The sequence below is a fragment of the Catharus ustulatus genome, chromosome 7 (assembly GCF_009819885.2).
Source record: "Catharus ustulatus isolate bCatUst1 chromosome 7, bCatUst1.pri.v2, whole genome shotgun sequence".
Lineage (NCBI taxonomy): Eukaryota > Metazoa > Chordata > Aves > Passeriformes > Turdidae > Catharus > Catharus ustulatus.
In genome coordinates, this window is record NC_046227.1 from 38,586,275 (window position 1) to 38,607,419 (window position 21,145).

Here is a 21,145-nt window from a genome sequence, read left to right on the forward strand (position 1 = left end):
ATGGAGAAAGGCAGGGATGGATAAAGCAGGGATGGATAAAGCAGGGATGGATAAAGCAGGGATGGAGAGAAGCAGGGATGGAGAGAAGCAGGGATGGAGAGAAGCAGGGGAAGCAGGGATGGATAAAGCAGGGATGGATAAAGCAGGGATGGATAAAGCAGGGATGGAGAGAAGCAGGGATGGATAAAGCAGGGATGGATAAAGCAGGGATGGATAAAGCAGGGATGGATAAAGCAGGGATGGATAAAGCAGGGATGGATAAAGCAGGGATGGAGAGAAGCAGGGATGGAGAAAAGCAGGGATGGATAAAGCAGGGATGGAGAGAAGCAGGGATGGATAAAAGCAGGGATGGAGAAAACCAGGGAAACAGGGATGGAGAAAAGCAGGAAAGCTCATCCAGCCTTTCCCTGCTCCTGGAGCAGAGGGAGCTCTTGGAGCTGCCTCACTTTGGGAAGGAAACTAAACCTTGGCTGCAGCCACAGGGAAAATCATCCCCAACAATTCCAGGAGCACATTCCCAAAATTCCCATTTTTCCTTGCAGGCAGGGATGCTCCTCAGCCAGCTGTGTTGGGTTTATTTTGTATTCAGAGCCCTGTGCATGTGGCACTTGGGGACAAGGTTGGTGGCCTTGGCAAGGTTGGATTCCATGGATTCCATCCCAATCTGAATGAAGCTGTGCAGCAGGAATTCGTTCTCTGGTGGAACAAATTTGCGAAAACCGCCAAAAATCTGGGAAAAAAAACCCCAAAATCGGGTGGAGGATCCAAAAAATGGGAGCAGCCACCCCAAAATATGGAAAGAGAACAAAAAAAAAAGGAGGGATATCATCTCAAAATAAGGAGAAAATGCCGAAAATCAGAAAAAAAAAAATCAAGAAATTTTTAGAAAGGGAGAAAATGAGGAAAATTGGGGGAAAATAGGGAAAAATGGGAGAACCAAAAAAAAATGTGGGAAAAATCCAGCAAATTGGGAGTGGAGACATCAATAATGACAACACTCCCTGCCCAAAAATATCCCCAAAAAATCTCTGTGAAAATAAGGAAAAAATGCCAAAATATTGGGAGAAAAACAAAAACAATTGTGGGGAAAAACAGGAACAATTTGGGAAAAAATGGGAAATAATTGGAAAAATTTGGGAAAAGCCCCAAAGCTGGGAGTGGAGGGAGTGTTCAGGAGGTGCTGTCCCAAAACTCCTCCTGAGTTCCTGGTGCTGGTGAATCTGTGGATGGAAAAAAAAAAAAAAAAAACAACCCAGAAAAAAACCTCATTTGACAGAATCCTGCTTTGGATTTGGGGCTTCCTTTCATCTCAGCAGGGCTGGGATCGTGGAAAACTGGGAATTGTGGGCAGGGTGGGCACAGGGAACAGCCAACCCTGTGTGTTTGTGCATTAAAAAAAGGATTTTTTAGGGAATTCACAAGAAACCAGAGTGATATTCCCTGTCCTTGCCCTTTTTGTGGATTTAAACAGAGGGAATTTTCAGGGATGAGCTGGGAATTCACAATATCTGCTGTGGTATTCCTTTTCCTTGCCTTTTTTTTGTGGATTTAAATAGAATTTTCAGGGATGAACCAGGGAGTCACAAAATCTGCTGTGGCATTCCCTGTTCCTGTTTTTTGTGGATTTAACTGAGGGAATTTTTAGGGATGAGCTGGGAATTCACAATAAACCAGTGTGGCATTCCCTATTTCTGATTTTTTTTTTTGTGAATTTAAGCAGGGAATTTTCAGGGATGAGCCAAGGAGTCACAAAATCTGGTGTTGTATTCCCTGTCCTTGCCTTTTTTGTGGATTTAAAGAGGGAATTTTTAGGGATGAACCAGGAATTCACAACAAACCAGTGTGGCATTCCCTGTCCTTGCCTTTTTTATGGATTGAAAGAGGGAATTTTTAGGGATGAACCAGGAATTCACAACAAACCAGCGTGGCATTGTCCCTGTTTTTTGGGAATTTTCCCCTGTCAGGCAGGAAGGGCTGAGGTGCCCCCAAACATTTGGATTTTTATCCTTGACCTTTTCCTCCTTTATTTCCTGCTTATCCTGTGTGAAACTGCAGCATCCTCACCCAGTGGGGGGATATCCCTGCTCCTGAATTCCTGTGCCTGATGGGAATTGGGATTTATTTTATTGTGCAGGTACAACACGCTGCCCAGCAGGAGGACCCTGAAGAACTCGCGGTTGGTGAGCAAGAAGGACGATGTGCACGTGTGCATCATGTGCCTCAGGGCCATCATGAACTACCAGGTAATCCCAGGGAATCCCAGGGAATTCCAGAAAATTCCAGAAAATTCCATGGGAGCAGCATTTTGCATTCAAAATTGAGGGAAATGTTGAAATCTGCGTTAAAGTTTCTGTATTTTGGGAAGGAATGAGGCACAATCCTGGGATTTAGGGATTTAGACCTGGATGTGTTGGGCCAGCTCCTGTTCATTAGGCATGCAGATAATTAGGTTATAATTAGTCTGGAGTTTAGTGATATTCTTATAAATTATCAATCAAATAATCACAGAATCACAGAATCAAGACCTTTAATATGTATTATTATTTTATATAAATATAAAAATAGACTATTAAAATAAATATAGAACAATAAATTATAAAGGTATAGAATAATTAAAAATATTAAAAATAATATTGAAATAAATAAACATATAGAATAATATTTAATTGATATATAAAATATATACATGAAGAATAAAATTGATATATTTATAATAATAAATATATGTAATTGTCAATAATGTATAATACATAATAATGTATTGAAGATATAATTCTAATATACATATTATGATATATAAATATATATAAATTATATATTATATATTATATTGAATTATATTAATTTATTATCTATTTATATTATATTGAACTATGATATGTATTTTATATTTTATATTTTATATTTTATATTTTATATAATATATAATATATAATACATAATAAAGAATATATTATATATTATATATTGTATATTATATATTATATATTGTATTAAATTTTATATGGCAATATAAATTATTGTATATTAATTAAAATATTTAATCTTAATTAAGGTGATTATAAAATGAATTATTAGTTATAAAGTAGTATATTATAATAAAGGAATTCAGTTATATTGTATTTAGTTATGTATTTTAGTTATTAGTGTAGAGTTTGGAGTAACAGTCCAAAATAGGAGATTTTTAGAGAAGATGGAAAATCCAAGTTTTCCCCTGTATGTACTTATGGCAAAGCTTTTGTGGTAACTGGAAATACCCCACTGGGCCAAGCTCATCTTATTTTCCTGAATTTTTCCTCTCTGGGATGCTGGGGTTGTGCAGCATTCCCTGGGAGCATCAGGAATTGGAGATTTTCTGCCAAAAGCACAGGGATAAAAATCACTGGCCCATTAACAGGAGATATCCCACAGGGATAAAGATCCCTGCCCAGCTGGTTTAACAGCTGGGGACAGAACACACATTGCTGGTTATTGCTATATATATATTTTTTTTTATTTTTATTTTTATTATTTGGTTGGGTTACTTGAATCCTGCTTTGCACCATCATTGCCTCCATCATTGCTGGAGGCAGGGAGCTGTAAAATCATGGAATCCCCAGACTTGGAAGTTGTGATGTCCAGTGGGAGAAGGGAACATTCTGGTTCTGTTTGGCTTCTTTGGGAGAAGCTGCCATCCTCTGGGATTTGGGATTTTGGGGTTTTGGAGTCAGGCTGAGGCAGGATTGTCCCTTCTCCTTCCAGTATGGATTCAACATGGTCATGTCCCATCCTCACGCCGTCAACGAGATTGCACTGAGCTTGAACAACAAGAACCCCAGGTAGGCTCCTCTTCTTGTGGGGTTTGACAAGCAGGTGAGTAAAGAGGGCTTGGAAAGGACTTCCAGAGGGGGATTTGTGGGAAAAGCCAGGCTTTGCTCTGGATCAGATGGAATCTGGAATGGTGCAGAGAAACCAGCAGCGAGTGTTTAATTCCTGGGCTCTTAGAAACTGCAGATTCTACAGGTTTAGGATGAAGGGGGGTGGATTTGGGTGGGATATTGGGAAGGAATTTCTGGCTGGGAGGATGGGGAGGGGCTGGGATGGAATTCCCAGAGGAGCTGGATCCCTGGGAGTGTCCAAGGCCAGGCTGGAGCACCCTGGGACAGTGGAAGTGGCAGGGGTGGCACTGGATCGTCTTTGAGCTCCTTCCCACCCAAACCATTCTGGAATTATGGGATTCAGCAGAAATCTGGGATTTGAAAACTGGGATTCAGCAGAAATTTGGGATTTGAAAATTGGGATTCAGCAGAAATTTGGGATTTGAAAATTGGGATTCAGCAGAAGTTTGGCTGCTGGAGCCTTCCTGCTGTGTTGCAGAAACCCCAGTGGCAATGAGCAGCTTCAGGTGGGATTTTGCTGAAGAGAGGGAGAATCATCTTAAGGAAATGTTATCCAAGATCCTTAAGCTTGGAATTCCTCAGGGAGAGGGTTTAATTTCTGTTCTGGGTCAGGTTACAGCCTCAGCCATGGTGCTGTAATTCCTCCTGGTCCCTCCTCTGCCACACATCCTGGAGTTCTGAACCTTGAGGGATCCAACAAATGAAATTCTGACACAGGGATCATTCCAAGGAAAGGGTTCTGAACCCTCTCAGGTCCAACAAATGAAATTCTGACACAAAGATCTTTCCAAGGAAAGGGGAAATGTGGATTTTTTAATTCAATTACAAAAGCACCATCTAGACTCATGAAGAAGAAGGTGAAGAAGAAGGAAACCTCCACCCTAAAACCTTCATTTTGCTTTCTATTTATTACTGTATTTTAAAACTTTAAGTTTCCCACCAGGTGATTTACACACTTCTATTCAAACCTCACACCAGTGATTTCAGTTCTGTCCTTTCTTTTTGGAAGCTTTCTCCATGGCCTCAAATTAACAACAATATTTTCCTAAAAATCAGTACCTGTTAACCCAAAAAGCCCCAAACTCTCAGTTTCAACAATTCTAACATGGAAACAGGGGATGAGGTGATGAACAGCACTGGATTTGGATTCCCAAATTTGGATTCCCAGCCTGGCTGAGGCTGGGAGCAGCAATCCTGCCCTGAGGGATTGCTTTTATTTTTTATTTATTTTTTAAATTATTTTTTATTTATTGCTTTCTTTTATTCCAAGCCCCAAGCCAGCTAGCCAAGAATAAATGGGAAATTTCTTGTTTTTATAATTTTTTTCAAATAATTTTTGTCATAATTTTTATCATTTTTCCCATGCCTGGAAATCAGGGGACAACCCAAGTTTTCACTTTTGGAAGAGGTGGGTTATTTTGATTTTTGGTGGGTGATAAAACTGCTTTAAAAGGTGACTGGAGTAAAAAGACCCCAAATTTGGTTTGTTTTTTCCCCATGGGAGCTGCTGGAGAGCCCTGGGGTTTGGAAGCTCCAGGGAATTCTGGGCAGCACCAATCCCAGATGGTTTTTTTTTGAACTGTCAATAAACACTGGGACAGCTTTTAGAATTTTAAAATGGGTTTTTTCTTGCAACTTAATTTTGTTTGTGATAGTTTATGACTTGGGAAATGAATAGAGCAGACACTTGAATAATTTAACAGTGTAATTTGCAATTTTTTTTATTTTTGTAAAGTCTAATCAAAGTACTTTATTTTTAAAGGCAGATAAATTATAGTGAAATTCTGACTTGCTATGGCCTACAGTCTTTTTCTGGCTCTGATTTAAATCTGAGCCAACATTTTTATGGTGATGAATATTGTTTTTGGGGATTTGTGAGGTAAAAAGATTTATTTTATTATTAGTAAAGGATCTTTTTTAGAAACATTTTACTGAAACATGAGACTGTATGGCTGCATGGGTTTTTTTTTTAATTGGAAAAAAGACAATGATGGTGCACACTGATGAGCTTGTTTTAATTGAAGGGCTTTAGTCACTTTTTTAGGGGTTTTTTGAGCTTCAGGTGATTTTGGAGAGGTGATGTTACAGTTCCTTTTGAGTCAGTTTAATGTTGATAATTAAATTTTTCAATTTAATTCAGTTGAGTTTCCTTAAAAGTTGCTGCAGGTTTCACAAGGTGTTTTTGAGGCTTGATGGCTTATTCTTTTTTACCTAAGTTAGCTAAATCAGCTAATTTACAATCCCAGAGATCTCCATCCTCTCCAAGGAAATATTGCAGCAAATCCCCAGCACAGCTCCTTGATCCTGAAAAAACCCTGCAAGTTCTTCTTGTGGTGGGAGAGAAATAAAAAAAAAACCACAAAAAATCCAAATTTTATTTTTTTTATTTTTTTATGCCTGGAGGAGGCAGAATTGAACATTCCATTTAAAATTTCCTAGGGAAGTGACCATTTTTTCTGCTTTCCAAAGATAACCTTGACCCTTTGAGAACCCACAAGGTATTTCTTGTTCTGTAACATCTGCTTGAGCATGGCACTAATTTTTTTTCTGTGTGTGCATGGTTTGCCTCTGCTCAGAGCTCAGCTGCCCAGAAAATCTTTTGTTTTCCAGGAATCCTGGAAGGAAATCCTGTGGATTATTTCCACGAGGGCTACGCTGAGTTTGCTGCATGTTTTTCCCCTCAGTGATCTCCTTTTCTCTCTGTTCCACTGCTGAAAATCAGCTCCAATCCCTGATTTTTAAGGAGAAGGATGTGCTGCAACAGCCTGTGTTCCTGCAGTGAATTGTGTGTGTGTGTGTGGCTATAAATATAAATTATCACGGAGAATAACTCAGATTTGTGTCAGGGAAATGCAGATTGGAGTTTTCATCTCTTCCATTAAAACCTGGGCTCCAAGGAAGGGAGGGGAATTCCCTGGGAATTTTCTCACACTGCTTTTGTGTCCTGGTTTGGAGGGCAGGTGTCTGTTGAGAAAGGCAGGAGCCTCTCTTTGAAATGGAGAATGTAAACCCCCTCCCAACAAATTATTATAATTTTGAAATCAAGGGGCTTTCAGGCAAAAATATGGGAATAGGAATAACAGTTCTGTACTAGGGAAATTAAAATAGAAATACAGCACTACAAAGAACAAACCCCAAACCCTGACACAGTCAGAGTACAGCCTGACACCCGTCAGGCAGGGTGTTGGCAGCAGTCCCATTCCATGGTGGCTGCATCCTCCTGCAGTGACAGATGTGGCTCAGCTGGAGCAGTGCTCCTGTACAAGGTGCAGTTTCCCTCCGGAGCTCCAGTGGGGATGTGGAGAAATCCGGTTTTCCTCTGGAGTCCAGTGGAGAAAGGGGCTCCCTTAGTGTCCCAAAACCTCTGTTTTTATCTTGGTAAGAAATGTTGGGCTCTTCCCCTGGCTGGAGCAACTCCCAATGGGATGCAGTAATTTTATCAGTGCCACAGTGGGACTCAATGGCCATGAGCAGAAAATGACTGGCTGGAGGAAGGATGGGTTGTGAAAAGATAAAGAACACTGCCCCAGCTGGTTTATAAACCATGGCCATGAACAGGAGATATCCCATGAGATAAAGAACACTGCCCCAGCTGGTTTATAAACCATGGCCATGAACAGGAGATATCCCATGGAGATAAAGAACACTGCCCCAGCTGGTTTATAAACCATGGCCATGAACAGGAGATATCCCATGAGATAAAGAACACTGCCCCAGCTGGTTTTTAACACTTGTCCCATTAGCAGAATATCTCCCACAGAGATCAGGATCACTGCCCCACCTGGTCTCAGCAGATCATGATAGAACAGACACTTTGATCACATCATGTATTGCAACCCAAGACACTTTGCCAGCCTTCTGCCAGTTCTGCCTTTTTTTGCCTGAATTTCCAACTTGGGATTCCAATCCCTGCATGGTTTGAGAAGCTTTTTAAGGGGAGGGAAGTGCATGATCCCAGGAGAGGCGAAATCCCCGGATCAACACCATGCAGGACCCTCACTCCAGGGGCTCCAAACCAGCTCCAGCTCCCAGGATTTCCCCAGCAGGGAGCACCTGGATCAGTGCTGGCCCTGAGTGTCCCCTCTGCTTTCTCCACAGGACAAAAGCCCTGGTCCTGGAGCTGCTGGCAGCAGTTTGCCTTGTCAGAGGGGGCCACGAGATCATCCTGTCTGCATTTGACAACTTCAAGGAGGTTGGTGGAGCTGCTCCAGCAAACTTGGGTGTCCCTGATTGATTGGAGCAAATCTGGGTGTCCCTGCTTCTTGTAGAATTTATGGGAGCAAATTTGGGTGTCCCTGATCGGTTGGAGCAATCCAAACCATTCTGGGAATGATCCTGGAGTGACCCAGCAGGAGACAGAGCTTTGCTCCTGGGTGGTGTGCCTGGGAATTGTGTGTCCTTTGCCAGGTGGGTTGGGATCAATCCTCCAGCTCCTCCTGACAGCTCCTGCTGCTCCCTGCCAGGGCTGGGTTGCAGCTTTGGGATCGATTTGGGGTGGATTTCCTCCTTCAGTCCCCTCCATGGGTGGTTTTCCATAAATCCACTCGGTTTTCTGGGGTTAGTGCAGCCTCCAAAGGTTTTATTCCCAGCCTAAGCAGAGCCAGGTTTTTTTTCCAGCTCTGGTAACTCTTTAATCCTGGCTCTCCCCACAATAACACCCATGAATGTCCCAAATGTCATCCCAATGACAGCCCTTGGAAATTCCTCCCACCAGAAATGGCAACATCTGCTTTGTGGTGGGGCAGGATCCCAGCACTGCCCTTGGATCCTGCAGCCTCCCTCTCCAGCTTCCCTCCCTCTAATCTTGCAGGAGAAATGACAGCATTCCATGGAAGTGGCTGCTGCAGCTGCTGAGCTCCAGCTGGGGCAGTCCCTGAGCAGCCACGGGGCTTTCCCCCCCAGCTGCTGCTTCCCAGGGTTGGGTTTGGAGATTTTGGGTGCTGGGATTGACCCTGCTCTGCTGGGGCTGCTCCTGATGGGAAGCTCAGCCCCAAAAGGCTCCTGCTTGATTTTCTTTAAATCCTTTTCAAATCCATGTGATTTTCTTTAAATCTTCTTCAAATCCATTTTATTTTCTTTAATTCTTCTTCAAATCCATTTGATTTTCTTTAAATCTATTTAATTTTCTTTAAATCTTCTTCAAATCAATTTGATTTTCTTTAAATCTTCTTCAGATCCATTTGATTTTCTTAAATTCTTCTTCAAATCCATTTGATTGTCTTTGGATCTTCTTGAAATCCATTTACTTTTCTTTGACTCTTCTTCAGATCCATTTGATTTTCTTTAAATCCATTTGATTTTTAAAAAATCTTCTCAAAATCCCCTTGATTTTCTCTAAATCTTCAAATCCATTTGTTTTTCTTTTAATCTTCTTCAAATCCATTTGATTTTCTTTAAATCTTCTTGAAATCCATTTGATATTCTTTAAACCATCCTCAAATCCATTTGATTTTCCTTAAATCTTGTTGAAATCCATTTGATTTTTTTTAAATCTTCTTCAAATCAGCTTGATTTTCTTTTAATCTTCAAATCCATTTAATTTTCTTTTACTCTTCTTCAAATCCATTTGATTTTCTTTAAATCTTCTTCAAACCCATTTGATTTTCTTTAAACCTTCTTCAAATCCATTTGATTTTTTAAAAATCATCTTCAAATGCACTTGATTGTCTTTAATTTTTCTTCAAATCCATTTGATTTTCTTTAAATCTTCTTCTTAAAATCCATTTGATTTTCTTTAAATCTTCTTCAAATCCATTTAATATTCTTTAAACCATCCTCAAATCCATTTGATTTTCCTTAAATCTTGTTGAAATCCACTTGATTTTTTTCAAATCTTCTTCAAACCCATTTGATTTTCTTCGAATCCATTTTTTTCTGAAGTGGGGTTAAGAGGGACCCTGGAATGCTGGAATTTGTGTTCCTCTGGGAAAGCAGGACTGGCACAGAATTCCATCCTCCCAAAGAAGGGAATATTAAATATTAAATATATTAAAATTTAAACCAAATCCTGGGAGCTGTTTTTCCTTTTGTTTCCTGCCAAAAACCCTTTCTGGAATTCTGACCAGCTGCACTGATTTATTTCCACTCCTCCTTTAGGGATAATTTTCTTTTTTTTTTCCCTCCCTGTCATTTGGGTTTCTCCCTAATTACAGAGAAAAGCTCTGAGCTGTGGTGCAACTCTGCTCCTTCCACTCATGGATAAAATCCAATTTTTGGAAGGAGAAAAGAGATAAAAATTGCTCTTTTGTAATTACAAACGTGCAGTAATTGTACCTGGCTCCTCAGCAGGTGTCCACATGGAATAATTTCTGATGAGGGAGATTTGAACCAGAGGAAACCTGGCTGGAGAGGCTCTGAGCAGGCAGAAAAGTGCATTTAAAATTCCTTTTTGGTGCTTGTTTCCAGGTGTGTGGGGAGAAGCAGCGCTTTGAGAAGCTCATGGAGCATTTCAGGAATGAAGACAACAACATTGACTTCATGGTGAGTGGGATTTTCCAGAAATTCCCATTGTTTTCCCCATGCTTTTCCTTCCCTGCTGGCCCTGCTGTCTCAGGCAGGTGCTGGTGGCAAAAACCTCCCAATTCTGGTGGTTAAGGAGTGTGAGAAACTGAAATCAGGAGAAATCTCCCAAATCTGGGGGTTAAGGAGTGTGAGAAATTGAAATCAGGAAAAATTTCCCAAATTTGGGTTTAAGGAGTGTGAGAAGCTGTAATCAGGAGAAATCTCCCAAATCTGGGAATCTCCATTTCCCAGCTGTTTAAACCCAGGCCCAGTCTAATCTCCCTTTTGTTGGTTATTTAAACCCAAGCCCAAATGAATCTCATTTTTCCAGGCTGTTCAAAACCAAGCCTGAATTAATCCCCCTTTTCCTGGCAGTTTAAACCCAGGCCTGGATTAATCTCCCCTTTCCAGACTGTTTAAACCCAGGCCCAGACTAATCTCCCTTTTCTATGTTTTAAACCCAGGCCCAGATGAATCTCCCTTTTCCAGGCTGTTTAAAACCAGGCCCAGACTTAATCTTCCTTTTCTAGATTATTTAAACCCAAGCGCAGATTAATCTCCCTTTTCCAGGCTGCTTAAACCCAAGCCCAGATAAATCTCCATTTCCCAGCTATTTAAACCCAGGCCTGGATTAATCTCCAGGCTATTTAAACCCAGACCCAGACTGATCTTCCTTTTCTAGGTTATTTAAACCCAAGCCCAGATGAATCTCCCTTTTCCAGGCAGTTTAAACCCAGGCCTGGATTAATCTCCAGGGTGTTTAAACCCAGACTGATCTCCCTTTTCCAGGCAGTTTAAACCCAGGCCTGGATTCATCTCCATCAGTTTAAACCCAGGGCTGTTTTTTCAGAGCCTGGTGCCTGCTGTGGCCCTCTCTGGGAAGGTGACTCTGCAGACATGACTTAATTCCTGCAATGCTCATTCCCCTCAATCCCAGCTGTCCAACATTCCCTGAGCCCAAATCCAGCCTGGGCTGGGATTAGATCAGCTCAGGGTTTAATGGAGCAGCTCTTGGTGTCCCTGGGAGGAACCAGGAGGAATTGTGCTGGTGTCCAGGTCCTGCTCCAGAGCTGCTCCTGGGGCTGGAGAGGAGGGTGAAAGGAATAAAGCTGGGATTGATTAAACCCCTTAAAGGATTCCCCTTGAGCCCAAGCTGGACCCCAAGCCCTGAGTTTCACACTTTGATCAGTTCTGTTCCATCCCCACCTTGGGTTCATTGTCCAATCCCAGCCCCAGCTCTGCAGTCCCACCCTCCCAGATTCTCTCCTCCATCCCCTGGTTGCATTTTTGGGGCTGGAGCTGCAGCCTGTCCTTGGCTCTGGGCTGGGAAAGGATTGGGAGAGAGCCTGGAGCACTTTGTGTGGAGCTCAGTCACACACCAAGGCACTGCAAAATCTGAAAAATGTGAAAATTTAAGGCATCACTTCCCCCCTTTAGAGGCTTGACAAGGCCTTTACCTTGGAGTCTCTGTTATAAATATCTACTAATAACAGGTATTTAATAACAGATATTAGATATCTGTTATTATGATATAGAATAGATATGTTTAAACAATAATTATTAAGCTGAAATTGGAGGTTCCTGGGGGCACCTGGGCTCAGCTGGGTGTCCTTGGTTCTGGGCTGGAAAAGGATTGGGAGGAGAACCTGGAACACTTTGTGAGGAGCTCAGTCACACACCAGTGCAGGGCAGAATCTGGAAAATAGGAAAGCTAAAATTTAAGCTGAAGTTGGAGGTTCCTGGGCCCAGCTGGGTGTGCTTGGCTCTGGGCTGGGAAAGGATTGTTGTGTGTGCCTGAGCTGGGAGGAGAGCCTGTAACAGCTCAGAGTTATGGATTAATGCAGTGCAGAATCTAAAGAATATAAAAGCCAAAACTTCAGCTGGAACTGGAGGTCCTGGGGACACTGGGCTCAGCTGGCTGTCCCTGCAGGTGGCCTGCATGCAGTTCATCAACATCGTGGTGCACTCCGTGGAGGACATGAACTTCCGAGTGCACCTGCAGTACGAGTTCACCAAGCTGGGCCTGGACGAGTACCTGGATGTGAGTGCAGCCCCAAACCCCCACCCCCAGCTCTGTGCACAGCAGGGCACGGCTGGAACCCCAGCCTGCAGCTAAATGTGGAGCCTGATCACAGGGGGAGGATGAACCACAGCCCTGCTGGCCCTGCCACGTCCCCGCTGCAGCCACGGGCTCCTCCTGCTCCAGGCTGCAAAAACCTCCTGTGGGATTCTCTGCCTGGCCCAGGGGAGCTCTGCTGTGCTTCCCCTTTTCCATGGGATCACAGAATCCTTGGGCTGGGGACTTGAAGAGTTTCTCACTCAGGACATTTCCAGTGTCCCAGGCTGCTCCAAGCCCTGTCCAACATTTCCAGGGGTTGGGGCAGCCACAAACTCTGCAGCAGCTTTTCCTCCCTGTGCTGGGGAGCACATCCCTGGGAACTCTGCTGGCACAGGGGTGACCTGTCCCTGCTGGTCCCTGCTGTGTCCCCTGAGAGGGGTTTGGGGTCTGGGGGGTGTGTTTGGGGTCTGGGGGTGTTTGGGGCCATGGCTGTGTTTGGGGTCTGGGGGTGTTTGGGGCCATGGCTGTGTTTGGGGTCTGGGGGTGTTTGGGGCTGTGTTTGGGGCTGTGTTTGGGGCCATGGCTGTGTTTGTTGCTGTGTTTGGGGCTGTGTTTGGGCTCTAGGGGATATGTTTGGGCTCTGGTTCAGGCCCTTCCTGCAGTGTCCCCTGCAGTGACAGAGGGTGACACCCTGCACTGGGGGTGTTTGGGCTCCAGAGGGTTTCCCTGGGGGTGGGGGTGCCCTGAGCTCCCTCTGTCCCAGTGCCTGGTGTCCCTGTCTCACCTCTGTCCTTGTGTCACCTCCATTCCCTGTATCCTGTGTCCCTGTGTCACCTGTCCTGTGTCCTTGTATCCCTGTGTCACCTGTCCCTGTATTCCCTCTGTCCCTATGTCACCTGTCCCTGTGTCCCCTATCCCTGTGTCCCTGTGTCCCTGTCCCTGTGTCTCTGTGTCCCTGTATCCCTGTGTCCCTGTGTCCGTGTGTCCCTGTGTCTCTGTTCCTTTCCCCTCTGTCCCTGTGTCCCTGTCCCTGTGTCACCTGTCTCTCTGTCCCTGTGTCCCTGTATCCCTGTGTCCCTGTCCCTGTATTCCCTCTGTCCCTGTGTCACCTGTCCCTGTATCCCTGTATCCCTGTGTCCCCTGTCCCTGTGTCCCCTGTCCCTGTCCCTGCTGCAGAAGCTGAAGCACACAGAGAGTGACAAGCTGCAGGTGCAGATCCAGGCTTACCTGGACAATGTGTTTGACGTGGGGGCTCTGCTGGAGGACGCCGAGACCAAGAACGCGGCGCTGGAGAGGGTGGAGGAGCTGGAGGAAAACCTTTCCCACGTGAGCCTGGATGTGCATTCTGCCCTGCCTGCTCTGGGGGAGGTTCCCTTGGGAAAAGCCTTGGGATTGCTGGGCCTCTGAACTGGGAAAATCCCAGTTCCAGGAGGATTCACCTGGAAAATTCCAGCTCCTCAGCAGAGCAGCCCCAAAATTGGGGAAAAACATCCTGGCAGGAAAAGCCCTGCTTTAAACAGAAGGGAAGGGGCTGGAAAATCCTCCTGTGGACATGCTCAGGGTTTGCTGTGCCCAGCCCTGCTGTCAGCTCCTTTAGCTGGAAGGCTTTTGGAAAAGAATTTTAAAAAGGGGTTTTCCATACTTTAAAACTGAGAAAAGGCTTTTCCTTCCCTCAGCATCCCTGCATTCCCATCACTTGGAATAAATAACATTCCTCCCTCGCTGTGCAGGGTTGTGAGGTGTTGTAGGAGCAGGGAGGGGTTTGGATTTGCACATTAAACCCCCCCAGGTAACCCCTGCAGGGCAGGGACCCCTCCCACTGTCCCAGCCCATTCCAGTGTGATTCTCCCATCTCAGACAGGAATCTCTTCCCAAGGCTTCAGGGTTTCCTGGAATATCAACAATCTATCAATTTATCCAAGAAATGACCTCTTCTTTTGATGGGTAACCCCCCAGTTTTTCCAGTTTTTTAATCCATTTCTCTTTTGCAGTTATCTGAAAAACTCCAGGACACAGAGAACGAAGCCATGGCCAAAATTGTGGAACTGGAAAAGCAGCTGATGCAAAGGAACAAAGAACTGGACGTGATCAGGGTGAGTGGCTGGGGCAACCCTGGCTGGATCCAGGGTCAGGGAGTGCAGATCAGGGATTTGGGGCAGGGGAATTCTCCTGGCTTCCCAGTATTGAGCCTGGGGCAGGGGAATTCTCCTGGCTTCCCAGTGTTGAGCCTGGGGCACATTTCAGGTGGAATTCTTTGTGTGTGGACTCAGAGCATGGACAGGAATCCCTCTGGGTGTGCCAGGAGATGGACACATCTCATTCCCCAGCTCTGGAGCATCCCAGCTGGGGGTTTTGGAGCTGTGGAGGTCCCAGAGGGTGGGAGCATCCAGAATTTCACTGGGGAGGCTCCCTGGGCCATGCAGTGCAATCCCCTCTCTGGATCAGGCTGTTCTGAACTGGGGGCATTCCCTGCTCCTGTGCCATTGCAGGAGATCTACAAGGATGCCAACAGCCAGGTTCACACCCTGAGGAAGATGGTGAAGGAGAAGGAGGAGGCCATCCAGCGCCAGTCCACGCTGGAGAAGAAGATCCACGAGCTGGAGAAGCAGGGAACCATCAAGATCCAGAAGAAAGGGGATGGGGACATCTCCATCCTGCCCGTGGCCCTGAGCTCTGGGATGGTGCCAGCAGGAGCAGAGGCAGTGCCAGGCACCTGTGCCACACCTGGAGCTGCCTCCTCAGTGCCACTGCCCCCGCCCCCACCCCCCCTGCCCGCCCTGCCAGGCTCACCCGAGGCAGGTGAGGAGGGAGGGGATCCTTGGGTGGGCTCTCCAACCCCCTGGGCACTGCCTGAGCACCTTTCCCTGGGGAAATCCTGCTGGGAATTCCTGGGGCTGTTCCCTGTGCCCCTGTCCCTGTTCCTGGGAGCAGAGTGTGACCTCTGTAAAAAACAGGAGATGTCTGCTGCTCCAGCATTCCCCTTGTGTGTGTGCATATAAATATGAAATAAGAAAAAACAATCCCAAAAAACCCAGCTTGGCTGCCCCCTCCATTTGGGTTTTTTCCATCTTTTCCTGAGGGCCCTTCCAGGTGCTGGAGGCCTTTGGGTGCCCCAGGGTGGGGAGGGGACACTGGGGGACATCGGGGTGGCTTTTTTTGTGCTCCTTCCTTGCTCCATGGTAACTCCATTTTCCCTCCATCCCACAGTGCCCAACGGCCCCGTGGCAGTGTCTGTGCCACCTCCCCCTCCTCCTCCTCCTCCTCCTCCCCCTCCTCCTCCTCCTCCTCTCCCAGGTCCAGCTCCAGACTCGGCTCCGGCGCCGCCTCCGCCGCCCTCTGCTCCCCCCCTGCCCGGCACAGCCTCACCCACCGTGGTCTTCAACTCTGGCCTGGCAGGTAAAGCTCCCCCAGGAACCCAGGGAGGCTCCAAACCAACCCCACAGCTGCTCCTGGGCTTGGAGTGAGGAGTTCATGGGAGGAAGGAACGTTCTGGAATCTCCGCAGCAGCTGCGGATGCCCCGAGCATCCCTGGGGTGTCCAAGGCTCAGATTGGGGTTTAACAAAGCCAGGCTTGGAAAAGCTGGGATGGGGGAGTGGATAATCCTCAGAGCTGGCTCAGACTGGGGTTTAACAAGGCCAGGTTTGGGTTTGGTCTGGGACAGTTGGAGAAGGCTCAGAGCTGGCTCAGATTGGGGTTTAACAAGGCCAGGTTTGGAAAAGCTGGGATGGATGGGGAGTGGATAATCCTCAGAGCTGGCTCAGACTGGGGTTTAACAAAGCCAGGTTTGGGTTTGGTCTGGGGCTGTTGGGTTCTCCAGTGGAGCAAAGCTCACACAAATATTTTATAAACAGGGCAGTGCCAGTGACTTTGGTTTGGGCTTGGACAGAATATGGGGTTGGTTTCTTCTGAGAAGAAACACCTGTGCAAAATTTGAGGAATTTTTTTGTGGAAATTTGGGAAGAAAAGGCAAAATTGGGAAAGTTTTGTGGAAATTTGGGGAGAAAAGGCAAAATTTAGGTATTTTTTGGAAGGAAGGACAATCTGCTGCCCATCCTTACCTGTGTTTTAGCCACTGCCTCCTGCCAGGTGTCTCAGGGGGTGAGCAAGGGCTCACTGGTGTCCCCAAAAATCTCCAGAGTTTGTTACCAGTCCAGAGCAAGAGATCTCATTAAGGAGAAAAAAAATTATTTAATTTATTAAATATTAATATTTATTTATTTAGATGAATAAATTTCTCAACTATTAATATTTAATTTATTTATCTAAATGAATAAATTTATTTATTATTTAATATAAATATTTTAGTCTAATTAAATATTCCAGCCTTTAAAGGTTCCTTGGAAGACAGAAAGCATCCTGGACCCTGGGGGATTTTTGGGACAATGCAGCCCCAGAGGGAGGGCTGATCCCTTGGGATGTGGCTGTGGAGGTGCCTGGGGGCTGCTGGGCTGCAGATCCCGTTTTTCTCACTGGGAATTCTGAGGGATTGGGCTGGAAATGCCTTTTGTCAGTTCTGGGATTGGGGCTGGAAATGCCTTTTGTGGATTCAGGGATGGGGATGGAAATGCCTTTGTGGATCCAGGGGCTCCCCAGAAGGAGCATTCCCAAGGCAGGAGTTGGGACATAACAAATGCTGCTTTCCTGACCTTTCCTAACCCTTTTTTCTCTGTTCCTTCTGCTGCCTGCTAAGATGGGCCCATCAAGCTCTTCTGTAGGTTCCTTGCTGCTAAGTATTCCTGATGCTGGCATTCCCTGTGCCTGGGGTGCCCAGGGATGGGCAGGGGAGGTGGGAGCCAGCCCTTGGGGTTGGGAAGGGAGGAGGAGGAGGAGGAGGAGGAGGAAGGGCAGTGTGAAAAGATTCTGAGCTCCATCACCTTTCCCATGAGTCATTCCCTGTCCTGGAATAACCTGGGAGCAGTTAATTATCCATTCCAGTGTGTGCACAAGTAGAAAATTGCTTTTTCCATGGGTGTTCAAAGCTGTTCCTTTTTTTATTTTAGGAATTGTTTGAAGTAACCCCATCAGTTAAGCAGAGAGCAAAGCCCTGTTTAGTGTAGATGAGCTCAGGCTGGATAAATACAATTCCCAAAACACCACTGGAATATTCTGTGTATTCCCTGTTACCCACTTGGTGTCCTGCACTGCAGGACTGGGGTTTCTGTTCTGTTTGCCAGATTTTTTGGGAAGTAATCCAGGAGCAAAAGGTTGATTGATGGACTTTAATTAATTGATTTTGTAGCCAGGAACAAATTTTTGTTCTCATGTAAGGAAAAAGAAATGGGAAGTGGATTATGGAAATTATTTGTGTGGCTTCCAGACTGAATGGAATAGGGATAAGGATATGAATAGGAACAGGAATAGGAAACAGGAATAGGAATAGGAACAAGAATAGGAACAGGAATAGGAAACAGGAACAGAAATGGGGTTGTTCCCTTGCTCAGTCAGGCCTCATTTCCAGCTTTCATTTCCACAACTCCTTTGTTTAAATCCCTAAATTACTCCAGAGTTCCCAAGTGACTCAGGTTTGCTGGATTTGCACAGCACAGGAATGCAAACCTTGTTTTAAGCCCCTGTTAAAGCCCAGCTTTGCTGCAGCTCAGCCCCTTTGGCCTTGGAACTCAGACCCCTGCAGCTTCCCCAGATCCCATTTCCCAAGAACTTGTCCCCTGTTTGTGACACAGCTCAGAGTGAGCTCTGCTGCTCAGGGCTGAATTCAGCCACTCTCCCCCTTCCTCATGGAGTTTGGACAGATCCTGGGAGCTCAGATCAGTGCAGGCAGCTCGTGGTGCTGCAGGAATCCCAGATCTCCCTCTGGGGAGTTCTCAGGGCGCTGGGGTTGGACTGCAGGACTGCCAGGGGGGTCCTGAGGAGTGCCCAGGGCTGGATTGCAGCTGGGAGCTGCTCTGGTGCCCCAGGCTGTCCCTGAGGATCCCTCCTGTGTCCCCAGCTGTGAAGATCAAGAAGCCCATCAAGACCAAGTTCCGCATGCCCGTCTTCAACTGGGTGGCGCTGAAACCCAACCAGATCAACGGCACGGTGTTCAACGAGATCGACGACGAGCGCATCCTCGAGGTACCTGCAGCCCCAGCACTGCAGCCCCCAGCAGTGCAGCAGCCCTGCAGCTCCCACCCCTGCAGCCCCCAGCATTGCAGCTCTGAGCATTGCAGCTCTCAGCATTGCAGCTCCACCCCTGCAGCAGCCCTGCAGCTGTGCCCCTGCAGCCCCCAGCATTGCAGCTCTGAGCATTACAGCTCTCAGCATTGCAGCCCCCAGCACTGCAGCTGCAGCCCTGCAGCTCCCAGCCCTGCAGCTCTCAGCACTGCAGCCCGCAGCAGTGCAGCTCTCAGCACTGCACCTTCCAGCCCTGCAGCCCCCAGCATTGCAGCTCCACCTGTGCTGTTCCCACCTGTGCAGCTGCAGCCCTGCAGCAGTGACCTTGGCAGAGTGCTCATTCCAGGTCCTGGCAGGGCAGTGATTTTGGCAAAGGGCTCATTCCAGGTCCTGGCAGGGCAGTGACCTTGGCAAAGGGCTCATTCCAGGTCCTGGAACTGCAATTACCTTGGCAAAGGGCTCATTCCAGGTCCTGGCAGGGCAGTGACCTTGGCAGAGGGCTCATTCCAGGTCCTGGGTTCTCTTTATCCATGGCTGCACAAAGCCCCAGTGCTCAGGAATGTTCTCCTGGATTTCTGAACGTGTGCAGAGCTGTTTGGGGCTGGATTTCTGGGATCTGGCCAGATTTACTCATCCCTGCTCAGGAATGGGTTCCTTCCATCCCTCAGCCTCTGACAGAACTCTCTGGATTCCAAAGCCAGGTTGGGCAGGGTTGGAAAATCCTGACTAGTGGAAGGTGTCCCTGAAATGGGATGAGCTTTAAGATTCCATCCCAAACCATTCCATGATTCATGGTCCAGTCTCAGCCCCCACAACGCTCTTCCTGCAGCTCTGGATTTTGTGTTCCCTGCAGCCACAAATCCTTTCCTTTCCAGGATCTAAACGTGGATGAATTCGAGGAAATATTCAAAACAAAAGCCCAGGGCCCAGCCATGGACCTGACTTCCAGCAAGCAGAAGATCCCTCAGAAAGGATCCAACAAAGTCACTCTGCTGGATGCCAACAGAGCCAAGAACTTGGCCATCACCCTGCGGAAAGCCGGGAAAACGGCGGACGAGATCTGCAGGGCCATCCACGTGTGAGTGCTGGGATTCCCCCAGAAGAGTCCTGCCCCAGCTCACTGGGACTTCCCAGTATCCCAATATTCCAATATCCCTAAACTCCAATATCCCAATTACCCAATATACCTAAACTCCAATATCCCAAAATCTCAATATCCTGATTTCCCAATATCCCAATATTCCAATATCCCAGTTCCCAATACCCCAATATTCCTAAACTCCAATATCCCAATTCCCAATATCCCAATATCTCAATATCCCAATTTCCCGATATCCCAATATTCCAATATCCCAATTCCAATATCCCAATATTCCAATATCCCAGTTCCCAATACCCCAATACCCCAATGCCCCAATATCCCAATATCCCAATTCCCAATATCCCAATATCCCTAAACTCCAATATCCTAATTCCCAATATCCCAATATCTCAATATCCTGATTTCCCAATGTCCCAATATTCCAATATCCCAATTCCCATATCCCAGTTTCCAATATCCCAATGTCCCAATTTCCAATATCGCAATGTCTCAATATCCCAATATCCCAATTCCCACTATCCCAATATCCATCCCTGCCCTCTGGCAGTGCAGCCATTCCCTGTGTCCTGTCCCTCCATCCCTTGTCCCCAGTCCCTCTCCAGCTCTCCTGGAGCCCCTTCAGGCCCTGGAATGTTCTGGAAGCTCTCCCTGGATCCTTCCCCTCTCCAGGGAGCATTCCCAGCTCTCCCAGGCTGGGCACACCCCTGGCCTGGCTGAGCTTTGTCCCCTCACCCTCCTCCCTGGGTTTTGCCCAGCTTTGACCTGAAGACGCTGCCGGTGGATTTTGTGGAGTGCCTGATGCGCTTCCTGCCCACGGAGAACGAGGTGAAGGTGCTGAGGCTCTACGAGAGGGAGAGGAAGCCCCTGGAGAACCTGTCAGATGAGGACAGGTTCATGATGCAGTTCAGCAAGATCGAGAGGCTCATGCAGAAAATGACCATCATGGCCTTCATCGGCAACTTCGCCGAGAGCATCCAGATGCTCACCCCGGTGAGAGGGAGCAGGGGACAGCCACAGTTGTGACACCCACAGCTGGAATTCCACAGCTGGGATAACCACAGCTGGAATTCCACAGTTGTGACACCCACAGCTGGAACACTCACAGCTGGAATTTCACAAATTTCACAGCTGAAAGGGACCCATGGCATCATGGATGCAGCTCCTGGCCCTGCACAGACATCCCAAATTCCCACCCTGAGCACCCCTGGGATGTCCCAAGTGCTCCTGGAGCTCTGGCAGCCCTGGGAATGTTACCATTCCCCAAGGGCCTCAGCACCCTCAAAGGAATATTGTTGGGAGAAGTTACTCTTGGTGCTGGTCCATGGGCCCTTGGAATTGTTTTCCATCACTGCGACAGCTGTAGGGGTTGGAGTGTGAATCCTCATTTACATCTGAGGGGGTGAATCTGGCAGGCAAGGGAAGGGTTTGGAATCCTGGAGTGCCAGGGAGCATTCCCAGGATCCCAGGTGGGGTTGGGTGGGAAGGGAAAAGAA

General features: G+C 46.7%; 1 protein-coding gene across 8 annotated transcripts in view; it reads left to right on the top strand.

Moving 5' to 3' along the window:
- Positions 1–21,145, top strand: part of LOC116999006 (formin-like protein 2) — a 109,310-nt gene that overhangs the window by 78,273 nt on the left and 9,892 nt on the right. For 5 of the 8 annotated variants that reach the window (XM_033065283.1, XM_033065286.1, XM_033065284.1 and 2 more), the window contains 12 exons: positions 2,135–2,243; positions 3,742–3,818; positions 7,977–8,070; positions 10,284–10,358; positions 12,310–12,420; positions 13,615–13,764; positions 14,430–14,531; positions 14,928–15,237; positions 15,646–15,834; positions 18,387–18,511; positions 19,426–19,628; positions 20,408–20,642. In XM_033065283.1, the coding sequence (XP_032921174.1) occupies positions 2,135–2,243; positions 3,742–3,818; positions 7,977–8,070; positions 10,284–10,358; positions 12,310–12,420; positions 13,615–13,764; positions 14,430–14,531; positions 14,928–15,237; positions 15,646–15,834; positions 18,387–18,511; positions 19,426–19,628; positions 20,408–20,642 (1,780 nt within the window). Of the gene's footprint in view, positions 1–2,134; positions 2,244–3,741; positions 3,819–7,976; positions 8,071–10,283; positions 10,359–12,309; positions 12,421–13,614; positions 13,765–14,429; positions 14,532–14,927; positions 15,238–15,645; positions 15,835–17,129; positions 17,151–18,386; positions 18,512–19,425; positions 19,629–20,407; positions 20,643–21,145 lie in introns of all 8 variants that reach the window. The other 3 variants (XM_033065280.1, XM_033065285.1, XM_033065281.1) reach the window with 1 other exon arrangement.